The sequence below is a fragment of the Glycine soja genome, chromosome 13, assembly GCF_004193775.1.
Source record: "Glycine soja cultivar W05 chromosome 13, ASM419377v2, whole genome shotgun sequence".
In the NCBI taxonomy this organism is placed as follows: domain Eukaryota; kingdom Viridiplantae; phylum Streptophyta; class Magnoliopsida; order Fabales; family Fabaceae; genus Glycine; species Glycine soja.
Genome location: NC_041014.1, coordinates 10,539,017 through 10,558,299, shown reverse-complemented (window position 1 = coordinate 10,558,299; position 19,283 = coordinate 10,539,017). Strand labels below are relative to the sequence as shown.

The window sequence follows — 19,283 nt, the reverse complement described above, 5'->3', positions numbered from 1 at the left end:
CATTTCATTGCAAAATGAGAGCAAGGACAACTTCCCCGAATCAGATGTAGCAACCAAAAGGTCTTTACCCCATAGCTACAACAAAAAAAGATCCATTCATGACAACAAATTTCATTCAAATCAAAAGAACAGAATCAGGATAAAAACCATTTAGAATTAGGATAGGACTTACTCTCTAGTGAGGCACAATGAACAACAACAGAATCAGGATAGGACTTACTCTCTAGTGAGGCACAATGAACAACAACAAAATCAAGATAGGACTTACTCTCTAGTGAGGCACCATGAACAAAAACAAAATTAGGATACGACTTACTCTCTACTGAGGCACCATGAACAACAATAGAATGAGGATAAAAACCATTTAAAATTGGAATTTGGAGAAAATGATGTAGTTATCAATTATGATTCGGAGCATGAACAACATAATTCCCTTTTGGAGCATCATAGTGATCCTTCCTTTGATGAGCATGCTAGTGGTCATCATCACAGTGACATTGCTTGTTCAAAAAGGAAAAAGTTGCTTGAAAGGCTAAAGAGATGGGTTGATGCAGGCAGTGAAAAACCTAGAGTTAGGCATTCTATTTCCAAAGGGGTAGAGGAACATTGCACCTAAATGGCTATGGAATGCACCAATTAATAACTGCCAAAGTTGACAAATACATGGCACCAGTGTCTAACAACTTTGTTTCCTTCCTAGTATTTCCTTTTTCAATGGATACATGACATCAGTGCATAGGAGGGAAAAACATAAAAAACAGGACCAGAATTGTTCAATCCAAATGAACAAAATGATTTAATTTAAAGAGAATGCGAGCAAAATAGGTTGCGATGGAGAAGAAGAAAAAGCTTAGACACATAACAAGAGAGGTTACACGGAGAAAAAGAGAATGCGAGCAAAATAGATTACGTCTGATATAATTTAAAATGTAAGTCCAACATCGGTTTTCAATAAAAAAAATCGATGATAACAAAATGATGTTAACATTAACATCGGTTTTCTTCAAGAAACCGATGTTAACTTATCATACGTTAACATCAGTGTTCAAAAAACCGATGTTAACGAACTTATGTTAACATCGGTTTTCTTCAAAACCGATGTTAATGAACTTATGTTAACATCGGTTCTTCCAAAACTGATGTTAACTAATTAATGTTAACATCAATTTTCTAAGAACCGATGTTAACGTCACTTCGTTAACATCGGATTTTCAGAAAACCGATGTTAAAAAAATACACATTATTTACAATTATACTATCGCGTTTATCTTAACATCGGTTTTATAAAAAATCGATGTTAATCTACCGATATTAAATATGCTTTTGTAGTAGTGAAAAGACAAATAGTTAAGAAAATTAAATCTTCCACGTACAACTGTACAAGGTTACTCAATCCCTATTTAAATAGGTACTGGTCGGAGAAATGCTCTTCTTTTTATTCTGTTAAATATGTTAAATTATATGAATTCAAACGTATAAAATTTATATAGTATAATTAAAGAAGTTTGTGGCAATCGGTACATATATCAGGCAGCATGCTTACTTTAATTTTGATCTTTCCAAAAACTTAAGTCTTTTAGCATTTTATAGCAGTGATAAAAATGAAACAATCTGATGCTTTACACATTTTCTTATGAATCTATTCGCTTCACTATATGCATACATGTAAAAATCAAAATAAAATTTCAGAATTTTAAATAAGTTTTTACTCCAATTATAATCCAACAAATTCAACATATCTATAAGCTCAAAATAATTAGAAATTTCAATTTTATAATAATTAGAATTAGTTATATATATGATTTTTTGAATCTCATTTGTCAAGGTCAAGGTGCACGCATATGAAGTCTTCCAACCACCGTCTCCCCCAAACAATAATGATAGTGAGAACGACACTCACACTTTATCAAATTCTTTGAAATTTAAACTTGCATTAAGCTTGACAGGATAGACTTTAGTGACTTTTTTCTAGGTCACGAGTCTAAAGGTGTGATGAATTTTAGGTATAATGTGTGGAATGCTTTCTATCTACATTGCACGTCCTTCACGTTTACTTATAATACTACATAAAAAGTTTAATCAAATTTTAATGAATAGTACATGTGACAATAACTATAGTTTGATCCAAAAAATACGTACATGACTTATTTTGGCTAATGAATACTACCTGGTGTGACAATAACTAAATTTCGTTCCAAGAAACACATCAGAATTTGTTCCTACATAAAGCTTGGTCAAGATGGATGTTAATGGAAGTTTTTTCTTTGCCATAAGTCTAGAAGCGTGGTGGACTTCTAGGTACTTGTATTCTATGGACCAACTTGCAATAATCTAGATTGTCATTACATTTGCGAAAAAAACAATAGATGAAGGTAAACTCACAAAAACAGATTTGTGATTGACTAAATCCCGGTACAAGAATGCTTTAAAAAAATATTAGTAACTAAACTAAAATTCCAAATATACATACTCAAAACTAGTAACCGCGGTAACCTCAAAAATTTGACTCAGGGTCTTATATATAGTTCAATCAATAAATTTAAATCATTCTTTAAAGAATGTTATAAGTTTTGATGATCAAAATTAAATATGATTATGGAGACTGATTCTGGATATTAGAGTTGTCAATGGGAAAGAAAACTTTGCTTTTCTTTCTCTTTTAGAGAAAATCCTTTTCCCTTCTCATTCTGGATCCCTTTGCTTTTATGCTCTATGTATTCTCAATAATCACAAACATAACGTATAATTACATGCAAGAATGTTTTCTCAGCCATGGCGACACATAACCTAACCACCTCAAATTAAATTAAGTTTATAGATGTTTATATCAAGCAGAGAATTTATCATCCTTAATTTAAGTTCCCACGAATATTGAATGATGACATAACCAAATTATTAACATCTCCCAAATTCATAATTATTATTTCCGGCTCAATGGTGGTTATCATTTTGTCTTTACTTGATCATTTAATTTTCTCTTTATATTAATTTTTCCTCTTTCCCCAATTCATCAAATTTATGTTATATATTTCTTCTGTAGTTAAAGTCAGAAGAGAGGAAGTGAATAAATAAATAGACAACACAACATGTTAGGAAAAAAAATGAAAATTGAGTTGAAATTCAAAATAACAAGCAGTACTTGTAACAAAATATAATTTACAAAATTATAGATATATATATAAAATGATATGCAGAAAATTTTTAAAAAATGAATGTTTATTTATAGAAATATACTTTTATCAAATTTATATCTTTAACTTGTTCATTTAGAGTTACTAAAATGCTTGTGTAAATATTTAATATTAAAATAATTATTTTATATATTTTTTCCTTTATTGAAATTAATATTTTTGTAATGAGAAACCTAAACAACACTAAATATAAATAAGGAATAAATACATTTATATTTTTTAAACAAAGTTGAATTTAATAAAAATTTATATCATAAATTTGAAAGTTCATTTAAAACCGAAAATATTTCTTATTTTTTTATGAAAAATAATTTCAACATTATATAGTACTTTTGAAAAATTATCTAATTAATAATATTTTAAATTTTAATTTTATTTAATATGTTTTTCAAAATTTATCTTTAATTTCGTACTTTTAAACTGTTTATATAGTTAGAATATAGATATGTTTTTTTATCAAATATTTAAAAAAAAAGAAATTCTTTTAAATAATTCAAATGATATATATTATTTTAAAAATATATTTTCACCAAACATGTCCAAATATAAAACTGATTTATTTTTAAATAACTCAAATGAAAATGATTATTTTAAAACCACATTTATATTTGTCAAATGAATTTAGGAAATCAAATTCACACAAAGTTGTTGATTAGGCATAATCAAATTTAGCATAACTAATTATATTGAAAAAAGAAGTTAATTACACGCATTGATGATTCAATATACAATTTTAAAAAAATATTTCTAATAAAATTTTGAATATATATATATATATATATATATATATATATATATAATATTTTATGGAAACATTAATTCTTAAAGATATTTAAAACACCAACATGGTTAAAAAATTCATGAATCTTTTCTTCTCTCTGAAAGGGGGAGAGATAGATAAAAGATAAGATAGTGAATTATCTAATTCTTTTGAGATAATTTTTTTATATATGAAATCATTGCAAAATCAAGGGAGAGTAAACGATTCACATAGATATTTTTTTACTTTTAACCTACACATGATTGTCATCATAAAAAAGGGGAGAAAATGTGAATCATGCAGGTTTCAGGTTTTGATGATGCCGAAAAGAATCCACTTGATAATGATTGTCATTATCATAAAGAGGAAGAATGTAAATCATCCAGATTTTGATGATGCCGAAAAGAATTCACTTGATAATGATTGTCATCATAAAAAAGGGGGAGAATTTGAATGTATGAATAGAGAGTTTTGATGATGTCAAAGTAGAATCAAACAAGTTTGTTTCAACAAATATTCAAAGGTTAAGCATTGTTTCAAGATTAACTCAAGGTCAAGCAAACAAGATCAAGAAAAAGATAAGGTCTCAAACAATCTTATTGGTTGATTGGTTTTTACCTTAAAACAAATTTTTTTCAAGAGATCAAAGGCTTTGGTAATCAATTACCACGTAGTATAATCGATTACCAGAAGACAAGTTTGCAAATTAGCTTTTAAAAACAGTTTTGAAATTTGAATTTTGTAATCGATTACTAGAAATCTGTAATTAATTACCAATGAGAAATTTTTAGAAAAGCTTTTTGAAAAAACACATCTCTTCAAATCATTTTGAAAAGTCACAATGGGCCAATATATATGTGTGTCTGACTTCGAAAAGCAAGAGAGAGATGTTCTAAAAGAACTTAATTGTCAAATGCTCTCTCAACAATTATTGGACAAACACTTGCAAATCTATTGATAATTCATCTAGGAACTTCAATTTGTATTATTATCTCTAAAAGAGAGACATTCCTCTAGGATCTTCAATTTTTATCATCTACTATAAAAGAGAGAAATCTTTATATTCATATCATAAACTCAGTTATAATCAAGAGAATGATTGTCTCTTGGATTGTGAGAAATATAATCAAGAGACGGGTTGTCTCTTGGAGAATCATGAACACAAGGGTAAGGAATCTCAAGGTGTGTTCAAAGTCTGTAAAGGGTTTACAGAGATAGTGGAAAATCTCAAGTGAGTTGCTCGAGGATTGGACGTAGGCACGGGAAGTGGTCGAACCAGTATAAATTGGGTTTGCATTTCTCTCTTCCCTTCTCTCAATTATTTTATTGCGGTTTACTTTGTCTTACACATTTAAAAAAAAAAACATTGTTAAATTGATTATTTATTCTTCTTCTGCATTCTCAGTCCATCATATATCATTTAAAAGGAGGTTAAAATTTGTTAATGGAAGATTTTGTAAGACTTAATTCACCCCCTCTTAAATTATTGAGATCACTTGTCCAACAAAAATAATTTCAACATTATATAATACTTTTGAAAAATTATCTAATTAATAATCATTTTAAATTTAATTTTATTTAATATGTTTTTCAACAATTATCTTTAATTTCGTACTTTTAAACTGTTTATATAGTTACAATATAACTATGTTTTTTATCAAATATTTTTTAAAAAAGAAATTCTTTTAAATGATTCAAATGATATAAGGTTATTTTAAAAATATATTTTCACCAAACATGTCCAAATATAAAACTGATTTTTTTTTTAAAATAACTCAAATGAAAATGATTATTTTAAAACCACATTTATATTTGTCAAATGAATTTATTTTGATCAACTTCTATATTATAGATTTAAAAGTCATTTCTTAAAAGAGCTTTTCTTATTGTTCGTTTTTTTTAGTTTGTCTCCATGACAAATAATTTTGTCATTATTTAATACCTATTTTATATATTTGAAAAAGTGTGAAATTGTTAATTATTTTAAATTTTCCTTTTATTATTTATTTTTTAAAGTTTTAGATTTAATAATATATTACTACTAAATATTTAATAATATATATATATATATTGTAATATATTTATCAATTTTTTTTAAGATAATCGATCATTTTAAATAACTCAAATGAAAAAGATTATTTGAAAATCACATTTCACCAAACATATCCAAATATTAAAAAAATTTGTACCATCAATTAAAATAATAATTGTTGAATAGTTTAATTTATTTTCATATAGTTAATTCAAACACACCAAAACTTTCCTTCTTAGTAGAAAAAGTACCCTTAAACACTATGGTTGGATTTAATGATATTACATAAAATACATACATCTATTACTTTTCTACAAATTAAACTATTAATTTTCTCCCACTAGAAATCATTCTTGAATAACTTCTAACTCCAAAGGTCGTCTTGTAACTCTAGTGTGTCCACCTGTAATAGTTGAAGTGGTTGATTGGAATGGATTAGGAGGCACATTTAACTGGCTTTCCCCTCCAGTCTCTAGCATTTGTATGACAGATTTTATAGATGGACGATTCACTGGCTGCCACTGAATGCACCAAAGTCCAACAATTGCTAATTTCTTTGCAATTTTAATATCACATTCATCCTCAACATGGATATGTACATCTCCATCAATCAGGTTATGGATCCAATCTGGATACAAAACATGGAAATCTTGAGCAGAAGACATGGCTACATTCTTTCTTCCTCCAACCATTTCTAACAATAACATTCCATAACTGTAAATATCAGACTTATAAGACACATTCCCAAAGTTTTTGGAGAAAACTTCAGGTGCAATGTATCCCAAGGTTCCTCTTGCAGCTGTCATGGACACCAAACTAGGATTCTTGGAACACAATTTGGCTAAGCCAAAATCAGAAATTTTTGGAGTGAAGTTGTCATCAAGTAGAACATTGTGAGGATTGATGTCAAAATGAATAATGGGTTGATTACAACCTTCATGAAGATACTCAATTCCTTTAGCTATACCAAGAGCAATCTGTTGCAGCTTCTCCCAGCCAAGGAAATGGTCCTTGTCGTCCGGTGGAACTATAAATCGTTGTAAGGATCCGTTTGGAAACAAATTGTAGACAAGAGCACGATGAAATCCTTCTGCACAGAAGCCAAGCAAACGAACCACGTTGATGTGATGAATTTTTCCCATGATTCCCACTTCATTAATGAACTCCTTCCCTTCTCCCTCTGTATTATTGAGGATCTTCACAGCCACTAGAATCTCATTTGAAAGTTTTCCTCTGAATACAGCCCCGTGAGCTCCTTCCCCTAACTTTTCTTTAAAGCCACCGGTGATTCTTTTCAAATCAGCATAGGTAAATCTTGCAGGCTTTTCTGCCCTGTAATCCTCTAAAAACTTGGCCACTCTTGCTTGGTCTTCTTCTTTCTGTCTAAAATAGAGTGCTATCTTAAAGATAACAATGGCCACCAGCCCCAAAAGAATTGATCCTACAATAAAATATATAAATAAAGAACAACCTTTAGCTAATTCAAACTCTAAAATAGTTTCAGAACCTATAACATTCAATGAAGTAGTGTGAAAGAGTCTGGTCTAACCTGTAGTAGCGAAGATAAAAGATTGGGGAACATGGATTCTTTTCCGTTTGCAGTCAACACATTCAATGTCTGCTTCTGTGTTGCTGTTGTTCTTCCATTTACATCTCTTGCCTTTTGCTTCGCACTTTGTACAATTTGGTATGGACCATCTCATAATCAAAATATTCAACTGCAGGTCGTATGCCGTAACTGGCGAAGTGGTGTCGAACATCTTGGTACAGGATGTTAGATCCAAACCGAGGACGCTGTCGTAAGATTCAGAAACGAAAATCGGACAGGAGATCATATCTTGTTGATTAGAAAAGTCAGAACCATAAACCTGTTTTCTGAGGTGTCTAAGCCCAACTGAAGAACAGTTAAAGAAGCTCAAGTTGTTTGTTCTTTCATCTCCAAATAATCCTAATTCAAGTTGGTTATGCTGTAGAAAAAAATTGTCGATTTGTAGAAACTTGTTCGGAAGGCAATTTTCCGGGTCCGTCAACATAAAGAAGTTAGATTCGTAGTGTATGGTGTAGACACGGAATTCTATTGTAGAGAGCACAACCATGGTTTCCTTTTTATCAGTACAATATAAACAAAACCCGGGATTAGCACATTCATCTTTGATCCCCTTCACCAGTTGGAAGGGAAATCTAATAAGGGGTTGGCCAGGCCCACAAGACAATTTCTTGCACTCGTTCTGACCGTTGCCATTTCTGATAAGAAGTAGCATTTGTAACAGTGTGATCAATATGGAATTCTCTTGGAGCATTATTTTCTTTTGTTGGGGAAAGAAATGTGATTTTAACAAACTACACGTCGGTGTATCTTTTAGCTTATGCTTAAAGTTTTAATTTATATTTTTTGATTTTGCAATCAGGTGCGGAAACCAGATAGAAAGGGAGAAAAACTCGATTTCTCAGTCAAAGTCCATGTTTTTTCACACAATTTTTTAAAAGGAAAAATGAGGTCCCTTAGTTCAAGTCCCCACTCCCTATCTTAAATATTAATTATTATAAGTATTCATTTATCTACCTGTTCAGTATGCCTTTTTATAGATTATATGCATATTTTATCAAAAGGTAATCATGATAAAAAATAATAAGATCATTATGGTTGAGACATGAATTTTTTACGAAATATATAGACTCTCATTAAGCTAAAACAGCTAAGCCCATATTCTGTATGTAAAAGTCAAAATAAAGTTTCAGAAATTTATAAATATGATATTATTGTAATCCAACAATTCCAACCTATAAGCTCTGAATAATTATCAATTTTAGTTTTATAATAATAAAAGGGTTAAATAAGTTGTTAATCAACATCGAATTTCAGATTTTGCGTTTTAGTCATTTATTTTTTATTTTAAACTCTTATTTATTTTTATTAATAATCTTAATTAATCTATTCAAAATTAAATTTCTGTCTTTTTTATGTCATTTTCACTCTCTGAGCGACTAATTATTTGGAAAAAAATATATAAAAAGGTCTAAAAATGAATAAATAATTCAAAGGAGACTAAGACTCAAAATCTAAAATTTAACAAAAGATTAAAAATTTATTTGACCTAATTAAAATAACCTATATGGTTTCGTCAATTTCATTTAACTCTCAAGGTCAATTAAGCGCATTTAAGTCCTAAGCATTGTCTCCTCACACTAATAACAAAAGATATATATAACAAAAAACAAAGATTCTTCGAAACTTAAACCTGCAATCACGGCACCAACCTTAGTGACATCTAGGCCACAAGTCCAAATTAAGGTGTGTTGGACTATTCAGTATAGTGTGTGGAACTGCTTCTGTTAACGTTATGCGCTTTACCTTTTGCATATATATAATACAACCTTGTCAAATTCTTCGAAACTTAAAAACCTGCATTAAGCTTCACGGCACAAATTTTAGCTTCACTGCCTCTATATAGATTATATTTTTTTTATTGGAAGTAATCATGATAAAAAAATAATAAAATTATTATAGACGAAACTTATGAATTTTTTACGAAACTTATGGAGTCTGATTAAGCTAAAACAACTTTATCTATATTCTGTGTGTAAAAATCAAAATAAAGTTTCAGAAATTTATAAATAAGTTATTATTGTAATCCAACATTTCCAACCTAATAAGCTCTGAATAATTATCAATTTTAGTTTTAATAATAAAAGTGCTAAATAAGTTGTTAATCTACATCGAATTTCAGATTTTGAATTTTAGTAATTTATTCTTCATTTTAAACTCTTATTTATTTTTAAAAATCATAATTAATTTATTCAAAATTAAATTTTTGTCTTTTATGTCATTTTCACTCTCTTAGTGACTAATTATTAGAAAAAAATATAAAAAGGTCTAAAAATGAATAAATAATTCAAAGGAGACTGAGACTCAAAATCTAAAATTTAACAAAAGACTAAAAACGTATTTGACCGAATTAAAATAACCTATAGTTTCTTCAATTTCATTTAACTCTATCAGGGTCAACTAAACGTGTTTAAGTCCTCTCCTCAAAACAATAATAACAATTAATGATACAAAAGACAGTCTTGTCAGATTCTTCGAAACTTAAACCTGCATTATGCTTCAGGGCACCAACCTTGGTGACATTTAGACCACAATTCCAAATTAAGGTGTGTTGGACTATTCAATATAGTGTTTCTATTAACATTATGCTTTATATAATACAAGACAACCTTATCAAACCATTCGACTTAGACATATATAATACAAGACAACCTTGTCAAATTCTTCGAAACTTAAAACTTCATTAAGTTTCACGGTACAAACTTTAGTGACTTTTTCTAGGCTACAAGTCCAAATTAAGGTTTCTTGTGTAACACCCATCATTAAAATAATAATTCATATTAAAAGAATATAAAATTTTAAAATTATGATAATCTAAAAATATTTTATATATAACAAATAAAGTCAAATAATTAAGTTTTTATATAAATAAAAACATTATTTTTAAATATGAACATCTAGAAATAATCGATGTAAAAATATTTAAAGATAACTAAGTCCTCAAAAGTCTCTTCAGTTCCAACAACTTCATGATGTAAAAATAATACTTTTATTGAAATGATAATTCTAATGAATAAAATAATCCTAAAGTATTTGTAAATAGTATTGTTCTTAGCAGACATGATAATCCAAAAAATTAGTTATATATGCAATAAATTTAAAATAAAATTATATATGTATGTATATATATACATATACATACATATATATGTATATAAATATATGTATCTATATATTCCAATAAAAATCAGATTAAAACAATCATAATTTATGATATTCACAATAAATAAAATATTTAAATAAACAATAACACATCAACACATTCAAATAAATATAACAGAGACACAACTTAGTAATTTCTAGAATCATTAAACTCAATTCTTTGATTCCTAGAACCAGTCTGAATCTCAAAGGGTTCGTGAATTCATATTTCATGCAATATGCAACGGTGTTTTGCTATCTTTTTCATCATAGATGAAGATATCTAGAATCTTTCTCTCCTATCCCAGATGAAAGTATCTATAATAATTACATGTCATCTTAGATAGAGGTATCTATCATATAATTCAAAATTATCAATTTATCGAATAAACAATGCAACATTTCAATTATACTTAAATAAACACACAAATATACATATACTAATATAATCATTCACATACAAAGCTACAAAAACACGCTCACAAGCTAATTCACATATTTGTACATACAATTAATATATATATTTCTTCTCTCAATTACCTAGACTACCTTTCAAATATCAACTTCCTAAAGGTGCACAATTAAAGGAATGTTAATAACTTAATATTCAAATGTAAGTCACATGAAAGAAATGTCCCAAGCTAACTACAATTTGACTTAATGTTCATGTGTATAACTACTCTTACTCTAATTTTTCCTCTAACTATTATCATGTACTTTAACTTATAAGTATACTATGACATTAAACCAAATGCAACCAGATTTATATTCTTATATGAGCAGCACATGATTTTAAGGAAAAAGTTACAATACACATAAGTTTTCAATTGAGGTCCCTTTAACAATTTAAAATAATTATACTATAGAAGTTTAGAAGAATATTATTTTACTCTCTATAATTTAAATTTTTCGTTATCTTTAATTCTTATTCTCTATCAATTGCCTTAACAAATTTTTCCCACTTTATTCCTTCTTTTTCATCCTTGAGTAACTCAATGATATTAAGAGGGTGTTTATGCGTGTGATCCAAAGTAAATGAATTGTATAGTGTTGCACAATAATTTAAAATTTGTTTAACCAATATTTATTTATCTCTTATTTTTATTATCTTTACTGTTTCATTATCGTTATTATTTAAAATGCAACCAATTAAGAACGGGATGTAGTCTCCGTGATTGAAAAAAAAATCTATGTGTCTTATATATTTTTGTTTTTCTTATGCTTTAAATTGAGAGTTTTAATTTATTTATTTTTAAATTGTGTTTTTACAAAATTTGTATCTATTGTTTAAATTTATTTGTAAAAATATGTATTAATTTTTACTAAAACTATCATCAAACAATAATATTATTTTTAAAAAATAATTAAAAATCCCAATTCAACGCTCTTTATTAAATTTAAGAATTTCTTAAATTGTAACCATGTAGTGATTGACAATGAAAAGTATGTGGAAACTGATCCTTGCATCAAGTGGCACTCCAAAGGGTACATATACACTATTGCTGGTGACTTAATAGCAGAGGACTTTGAAGTTGGTTGTCATGTAAGGCTGGTTGCTCCCACATCATAGTGGGGTTTGGATACAAATAAATCTTCCTATTCTCTTATGCACATGGCCTTAGTCTATGAATTTGAGGTGTGATGGATGAATCTAGCTTGCAGGGCCGAGTCTAAATTATTTGAGGCCCAAGGCAAATTTCATGTCAAACACATTATTAATCAATTATAAACAAAATAAATTATATTGGCACATATATTAACTACATATGGTGTTCCATAATTTCGTGACACCATTAATCGTATATTAATAATTTTATATAATTATATTCATTTATTTATAATCACTTGTAAAACAAAATTAATGACAGAGAGGGTGAAATATACCTATACAAACTCGACCTTATGAAAGTCTGTCAAGGTCAAGGTGCCGTACGTGCACGCACGCATATGAAGTTCCAAGCATTGTCTCCCCCACACAATTATGACAGAGAAAGTAAACTCAGACATATACCGATACAAACTTGACCTTATCAAATTCTTTAAAATTTAAACCTGCATTAAGCTGTCGGCACTGACTTTAATGAATTTTTCTATTCCACGGGTCCAAAAAGGTGTGCTGGACTTTTTGGATATAGTGTGTGGAATTCTCCTAAATCTACATTGTCCTTTACCTTCTACACATAATACTACAGAAAAGTGTAGCCAAAGACAAATGAATGATACATGTGACAATAACTAAAGTTTGTTCAAGGAAATGTGTGCATGACTTATAAGTTTATGCATGAAATATATGTAGATAATTTATAACAAAATAAATGTCTTTTTTGACCCAGAGAGAAGAGCTATTCGTCCAATTCAGAAAAAAAAAAAAGAAAGAACATTGTTGGTCCATATATATATATATATATATATATATATATATATATATATATATATATATATATATATGAGCTAGAACACACCTCCAAGACTTGAAAAATCAAAACATGCCTAGCGCATTTGATTCGGTGCTACTAGCTGCATATAGGATAATTGATTTGGTGCTTCTTTACAAAAATAAAAACAAAAACTGATTCGGTGCTTATGCAAATTCTTGACGCTTACGTGTTTCATTAACTTTCACATCTTCCATCCTTCAAATCTCATCCTCTTCACAAAAATTCAAAAAGCCTAACGTCTCGCTATCACTGTTAATGTTCACCTCTAATATTAATCAAAACCTTCCAAGACTTAATACTCCCTCAGAAGAACTCTTCAAAATTAACAGAAATGTCAGAAGAATTATTAGCTATAAAATATCTAGACACGTGTACATCTATAATGTCTAAAATGTAGGACATGAACACGGCTATATACAAAAAGTAATTTCTAATAAATGTTGTTGTCTTTTTGGCCATGTTGTAACTTAATTTTATTCAAAATAGGATATGATTAGAGGTAGGCAGTAATTTAAATTCTAAACCAAAAAACTATGCAAGAGCTACTAGCTTATCAACCAAATGCCACCAACTTAAGGAATGTTTGGTATTAATTAGAAGAGAAATCATCTAGTTTTTTACTAATACAAATAAAAAGCTTTAAAAAAATGAATAAAAAAACCTTTTAAAAATTAAATACTTAAAAGAGTAGTAAAAGTGTAAAACATTAGTGACCTTTCAAAAAGGCAATAACAAGGCAACGAGAAAAACCAAAAAATAAGGCCTGCCATACCTGCTTTCGATAAATAAGGTCTGTCATACCTATACTGTTGTATCCATAGTAACAACAATAACACGGCAGCGAGAAAAACCAAAAAACAATAGCACGGCAGCAAGAATAATGCTTGTTCATTATGAAGAAACTTGAAACGACAGCGAGAAAAACCAAAAAAAGAAACAAGGAGCATATGAGAAAAGAAATAGGGAGCAGATGAGAAAAGAAACAAGGGCCTACCTGCGCGGGAAAACGGAGGCAACGACATGCAGCAATGGAGGCGTTTGGTTCGCTTGCGGGAAACGGCAAGGAGAAGACGAAGAAGAATCGTTTTTGTATTTGGTAAGCATTTTTTAAATAAATAATAAAAATAGTTGAGGCTTGTTGGGCCGCGTCCAATCACATGTGTCCTTTTGTCCAACCGTGTCCGGTGACTGCGGAAACAACGGACACCGCGTCGCACCGGAGTCGTACTCGCATGTGTGTTCGGTGTGAGTCCGACGCGAGACACGCCGCTGAAGTGTCACGTTTGTGCTTCTTAGACTATTAGAGATAAAAATGAGTTTAATTAGTTTCAAGTTAGTTAAAGATTAGTTTAATTAGTTATAAGTTAATTATTAGTTTAGTTTGTTACAATTTAATTTGGTTAGTATATATTGGGCCCGTTTGGATGTGACCCAAAAGATCTTTTATGATCTTATCTACTGAAAAAATATCTTTTTTATTTTTTAAGAGTGTTTGGTTATTATTTTTATTTAACTTTTACAAAAGCAAAAGCTGTCAGCAGATCTTCCTCTCAAGCTTAGATTCCCAGCTTCTCAAATCTTCTTTTCGGGAATCTGATCCCAAAATAAGACTTGGACAATAATGTCCTCAAGAAAATTTCAAAATGACAAGCATACCCTCCTCATTTTTCTGAACCCTAAAATTTCCTCTCGTTCCTGAGAACTTGCCGTGCTGTGCCTTCCTCGGAATTTTTCTCCCATGCTTCCGATCTCCTTTGTCATCTCTTCCGATCATCCTTCGTCATTTTTTCTTCTTCCTTTGTTAGCATCACAGGTTCTTCATTAATTTCTTTTTCTTCTCAATATTGTTATGGATTAGGGTTATGCTTTTGTTTGTTTCATTAAGCTTGTGAAATGTCTCTCAATCAAGTTCTTGTGAAAAGAAAAAAAGCAGAATGGTTATGCATTTTTGTTTTTATTTTGCTTCATCTCTGTATATCATCACAACTTCAGAGGCTTGGTTCTAGGATTCAACTTCCAAAGGCTTACTTACTCTAATATATCTCTGATTCAAGTTGTTCTGTGAGTTTTCCTGTTTTATTATTTATCATTCTAACATTTCTCAGCAATAGAATGGAATCTATATTACATTCTATCATAGAACATCCAAACAATGGTATGGTACTTTTATTTCATTCCATGTCATATCACTCCATGCCACTACATTCCACACCACCCCAAGCAAACAAACAGCATATTATAATATTCCACAAGAAGGAAGGAGAATCATGCATATTATATTCTGATATTTTCCAGAGAAGCCATGATAAATGTTCATTTCCAAACACAGTGATTGAATACCACTACAAGAAAACCTTGGATGCAAAAATCCTAAGACTTATATATATATATATATATATATATATATATATATATATATATATATATATATGTTGACACTACCCTGCTTTTACTTTGCTGCTTTTTTGGTCCAAAATTCAAACCTTGCAAGTTATGTTTGTTATATATATATGCTACACTTTTTTAATCAAAATTTCTAGAAAATATATAACAATATTTTAAATATAATGATAAAGTTAAAATATTTTTATAAATGAAATAGAAGAAGAAAATAATTTTTATTATTTTTAATAATATTTAATTATTTAAGGCATTTAATAATTATATGATAATGTTTAAGTATTTAATTATTAGTTTTAATAATGTCAAAGCATATAATATCCTTTTTGGTAATTTTAATTATGCAAAAGATCTTCTACAATTTCATCCAAACACCATATTAATTTAAATAAGCACTTAAGAGTTTATCATCCAAACATCAAATTAACTTATGTAAAAGTAATTTTTCATATAAGAGCTTCTTGGATAAGGTCTTTCTCTATAAGATCTTTTACAATAGTGCATCCAAACAGACCCTATGAGTTTCTTGTGATCATTTGAAAAATTTGAAATATTTGTTTAAACCTTAAACATAACAATGTTTATTTTATTCCTTGCTTTGACAATTGCCATTTTACTCACTCATTTGGAACATCCAACCAATATATTAAATGTGAATTCTCGTACACTTTAAAAAAAAAAAATCTTTGTGCACTCGGTCAATATCCAATTATATTTCTTCAATTAACATTGTAAATAATTATATATTTACAAATCATCAATAGAACCATCCTTAATCTGTTAAACCATATATATTTTTGCATTTGGTAAAACAAGGTTTCAAAAGTCTGTATTTAAATTTTAATTTATATTTTTTATTCATCCTATTAATGAGATCAGTTTTTAAACAAAAAATTGATTTATTAGTTTTATTTTTTTTACCTGTGTCTATATGAACCCAAGGATTAAATAATTTTTTTTTTGAATAAAAGTTTTTAAACTGATAATGGGTATAAACTTTGACATATATGCTAATAGTCTTCTCTGTCTCGTTGTGATGAAATCCGAAATTGATTTTTTTTTTTTGTCAATAGGGATATGGTCCAAGCTGCTATCATATGCAGAAGGTAAGGATTTTATAACCTTAAATTTTTGTTTTATAAGGACTCAAAATATATTGAAGTTTTTATAATAATTATATCAAAAGTTATATCAAGAATACTTTTTTATTGGTTGATTTGATTGATTGTATAAAATTACTTTGGGTTGTTAATAAGTATCTTAAGAAATTAAAACAAAAAAATATTTATTATAAAAATTATATATAAATGTAAAAAAAAATTAAATAATATAATTTTATGCCATTCAAAAAAAATTTCTTCCTTTTAGTTGTTAATCATCATTTGTCAATTATTTTATTTGCATTCTCATTGCATGCATTACTGTTAAACCTTACTACTAATCCATCAATCATCCTTCTTAAATGTACGTATATGTACGTGCAAGTTATTTAATACATACAGACGAATAGAACCATTGGCTTTGCATTTGAAACAATGACTTATATGATTTCTTAGTATAATATAACATAATTCAACAATATAAGTTAAACATCAAATTGATCCCTAGCTAGATTTGGCAGTAACTATTTATTTTTCTCCTTTCTATAAGAAAAGAAATTGATAACCACTAATCAATTTGGTCCTTGATGCAACTTAATATTAGTAACGAAACTGACCGATATATGCAAAATCCTCAACAACTAAATTGGTTGATATTTGCAAATTTGATGGATAATATCAATTTTAAGAACTAATTAAATTGATATCCTACTTTAACAAATACCTTACTTATTGCATCTCACATTAACATTGTAATCAAATGATTCTTTATCACACTATTCACTCGAGTAACTTTTTTTTTCAGAAGCTTTTAATGCTGTCATAATAGGTGAGTTCCTCTGTTTTTATATGCTACACATTAACCATGCAAAACATTTCACTAGAGTTAGTATGTGATAATAGCTTGACATTATTATTACTATTGATTATATGATGGTACTTACCACTTTGTTACTTTGACTCCTCCAATAATAAAGAATCTTCTAATATATTAACATATTGTGCATATAGGTTGTATGATAGTCTTTTTTTTTTCATTTATCATCCGTTATAACATAATAGTCACATTTGTGATATTAATTTACTGGATTGTCTGAAATTATAAGAGGACCAAACCCAGAACTTGAACATAAATATGATACGTATGATTCAATATTTATTACCTTTGGACACTACATTCAACCATTCTTGGCAGGCAAGTTTTTGTTTGGGATGACATTGTCTATTGTGATTTTGATATACAAATGGAGAAAAAGGCATTTGTCAATATATGAAAATATTGAAAATTATCTGGAACAAAATAACTTGATGCCTATTGGATACTCATACAAAGAAATTAAGAAGATGGCTAGAGGTTTCAAAGACAAATTGGGGGAAGGAGGCTATGGCTTTGTATTCAAGGGAAAGTTGCGTAGTGGACCTTTTGTGGCAATTAAAATGCTACATAAAGCAAAAGGTAACGGCCAAGACTTTATTAGTGAAATTGCAACAATTGGAAGAATACATCATCAAAATGTAGTACAACCAATTGGATATTGTGCTGAAGGCTCAAAACGTGCCCTTGTTTATGAATTCATGCCCAATGGATCTCTTGACAAATTTATTTTTACCAAAGATGGAAGTACACATTTAACATATGACGAAATATTTAATATAGCAATTGGAGTAGCTCGTGGGATTGCTTATCTCCATCATGGGTGCGAGATGCAAATTTTGCATTTTGATATCAAACCCCATAACATCCTTCTTGATGAAACATTCACCCCAAAGGTCTCTGACTTTGGATTGGCAAAACTATATCCAATAGATAATAGCATTGTGACTATGACAGCGGCAAGAGGGACAATTGGGTATATGGCTCCAGAATTATTTTATAAAAATATTGGAGGAATATCCCACAAGGTTGATGTTTATAGCTTTGGGATGCTTTTGATAGAGATGACAAGTAAGAGGAAGAACCTAAATTCCCATGCAGATCATTCAAGTCAACTTTACTTTCTCTTTTGGATTTATAATCAACTTGGAAAAGAGACAGATATAGAAATGGAAGGTGTCACAGAGGAGGAAAATAAAATAGCAAAAAAGATGATCATTGTTTCACTTTGGTGTATATAATTGAAACCAAGCGATCACCCCTCAATGAACAAAGTAGTGGAAATGCTTGAAGGAGACATTGAAAGTCTGAAAATACCTCCAAAGCCTTCTCTATATCCACATGAGACAATGGAAAATGATCAAAGCATCTACTCTAGTCAAACAATGTCAACAGACTTCATTATTTCTTCTAGTTATTCCAAGGAAATTGTGACTAATCCTTTGGTAGAGGATGCTATTTGATAATGCACAGTAGTTATGTATTTGTATCCACCTTATTGTCTTGAACATTTGTTCATCTGTAATATTTATTTTATCTAAAAGATTTCCTATTGTTTTATCTTTCAAAGTAAAAAAAAATGGGTTACCAAAATTTAAGACTTTGTTCAAAGTTCCCTGATATGTAATCATGATATAAACTGATTATACTTGAATGTGTATGTGTTGTAAGTTTTTAGCATATAATTCTACCAAAGCTAGGATTGTGTTATAAGCTACTAATGTAGGCTTACACGGTAAAA

At 29.0% G+C, this 19,283-nt stretch overlaps 1 protein-coding gene and 1 pseudogene across 1 annotated transcript; one reads left to right on the top strand and one right to left on the bottom strand.

Annotated features, from left to right (window-relative positions):
• Nucleotides 1-6,189: 6,189 nt before the first annotated feature.
• Nucleotides 6,190-8,346, bottom strand: LOC114382545 (rust resistance kinase Lr10-like). Its single transcript, XM_028342046.1, has 2 exons — nt 7,533-8,346; nt 6,190-7,424 (listed from the first exon to the last, which is right to left on the bottom strand). Exons 1-2 carry the CDS (start codon nt 8,281-8,283, stop codon nt 6,331-6,333), a joined length of 1,845 nt encoding a protein of 614 aa, XP_028197847.1. The 5' UTR covers nt 8,284-8,346; the 3' UTR covers nt 6,190-6,330.
• A 9,519-nt stretch (nt 8,347-17,865) lies between these two features.
• Nucleotides 17,866-19,085, top strand: LOC114381127 (annotated as a pseudogene).
• The last annotated feature ends 198 nt before the right edge of the window (nt 19,086-19,283 follow it).

What these genes read in the sequence shown, in the direction of transcription:
- LOC114382545 (XM_028342046.1), bottom strand. Translation starts at nt 8,283, where the DNA reads ATGCTCCAAGAGAATTCCATATTGATCACACTGTTACAAATGCTACTT. An exon ending in TTTTATCTTCGCTACTACAG is followed by an intron (nt 7,425 to 7,532) that starts GTTAGACCAGAC and finishes ATTTTATTGTAG; the next exon opens with GATCAATTCTTTTGGGGCTG.